The following is a 914-nucleotide window of genomic DNA, read 5'->3' on the forward strand; positions in this document are numbered from 1 at the left end:
CGGCCCCCTGCAGCCCCTCGCCGGAGGGCTCAGGTTGCCCGCCGGGTGCCAGCCCTTGCCGGGAGCCAGCGCAGCCCCGGAGAGTCCCTTCGGGCAGGTAAGCGATGCAGAGGTGCTTCGTGCCCCAAACCGCCTGGTTTCAGAGCAGTTTTTCTCACATCCCTGATTTTTTTTTTTCCCTTTCCTTCTGGAGATACCCAGCACCAGGCTGGATGGAGGGGGGAAGCAGCAGCTCCCCGGCCCCTCTCTGCTCTCTCTCCTTGCAGGACGTGGGAGCCACCAGCTGCCCCTTTGGGGAGGCAGCCGCCACCATCCAGGTCACCCGCTCGACCCAGCTCCCCTGGCCGCAGGGTGATGTGCCGGGCACCCACCCCTTCCCAGTTGGACCCTGGCACGCAGGACAGCTTGGGGGTCCCCAGGGTGCCGCGTGGGATCACCCCAGGGAAAACCCCCATGGCACCGGCACGGGGCAGGTCCGCGGCACCCAGCACCCGGCTGACACCAGCACCTCCAAAAAGCACCCAGCAAGGAGGCAAATCGTCTGTGCCAGCGCCCAGACCACAGGAAGGGGGGGTCCCCACTGTGGTGACACCCCGTGTCCCCAGCCCCATCAAGGTCTGTGCCCCCTCCCTGCACCGGGATGCCCAGGGAGACTCACAGAGCCAGAAAAGCCCGAGGGAAGGGAGCCGGGGAGCCCTTGGCCAGGGCCAACCGCCCTCACCCCGAAATTCCTCCAGCCAGCCTCCGAAACAGGACGGCAGCATTAAATCCTCCGTCAAAGCCAGCCCGGCCGTCTGCCGGCCTCCCACTCCCCCGGCCCAGTTTGCAGACAGGGGCAAGGGCTGTGCTGCTGCAGGGGGTCCCCAGGGCCCCCAGCGGTGCCACCCAGCCCCGCGCCCAAGGGCCGGGGATGC

At 68.1% G+C, this 914-nt stretch overlaps 1 protein-coding gene across 1 annotated transcript in view; it reads left to right on the forward strand.

Annotated features, from left to right (window-relative positions):
- Nucleotides 1-914, forward strand: part of LOC103905728 (GAS2-like protein 2) — a 9,119-nt gene that overhangs the window by 3,947 nt on the left and 4,258 nt on the right. Inside the window, exons 6-7 of the mRNA XM_009287482.1 lie at nt 14-97; nt 300-835. Of these exons, the coding sequence (XP_009285757.1) occupies nt 14-97; nt 300-835 (620 nt within the window). The remainder of the gene's footprint in view (nt 1-13; nt 98-299; nt 836-914) is intronic.

This window comes from Aptenodytes forsteri, unplaced genomic scaffold (genome assembly GCF_000699145.1).
Source record: "Aptenodytes forsteri isolate BGI_AS27 unplaced genomic scaffold, ASM69914v1 Scaffold188, whole genome shotgun sequence".
NCBI lineage: Eukaryota > Metazoa > Chordata > Aves > Sphenisciformes > Spheniscidae > Aptenodytes > Aptenodytes forsteri.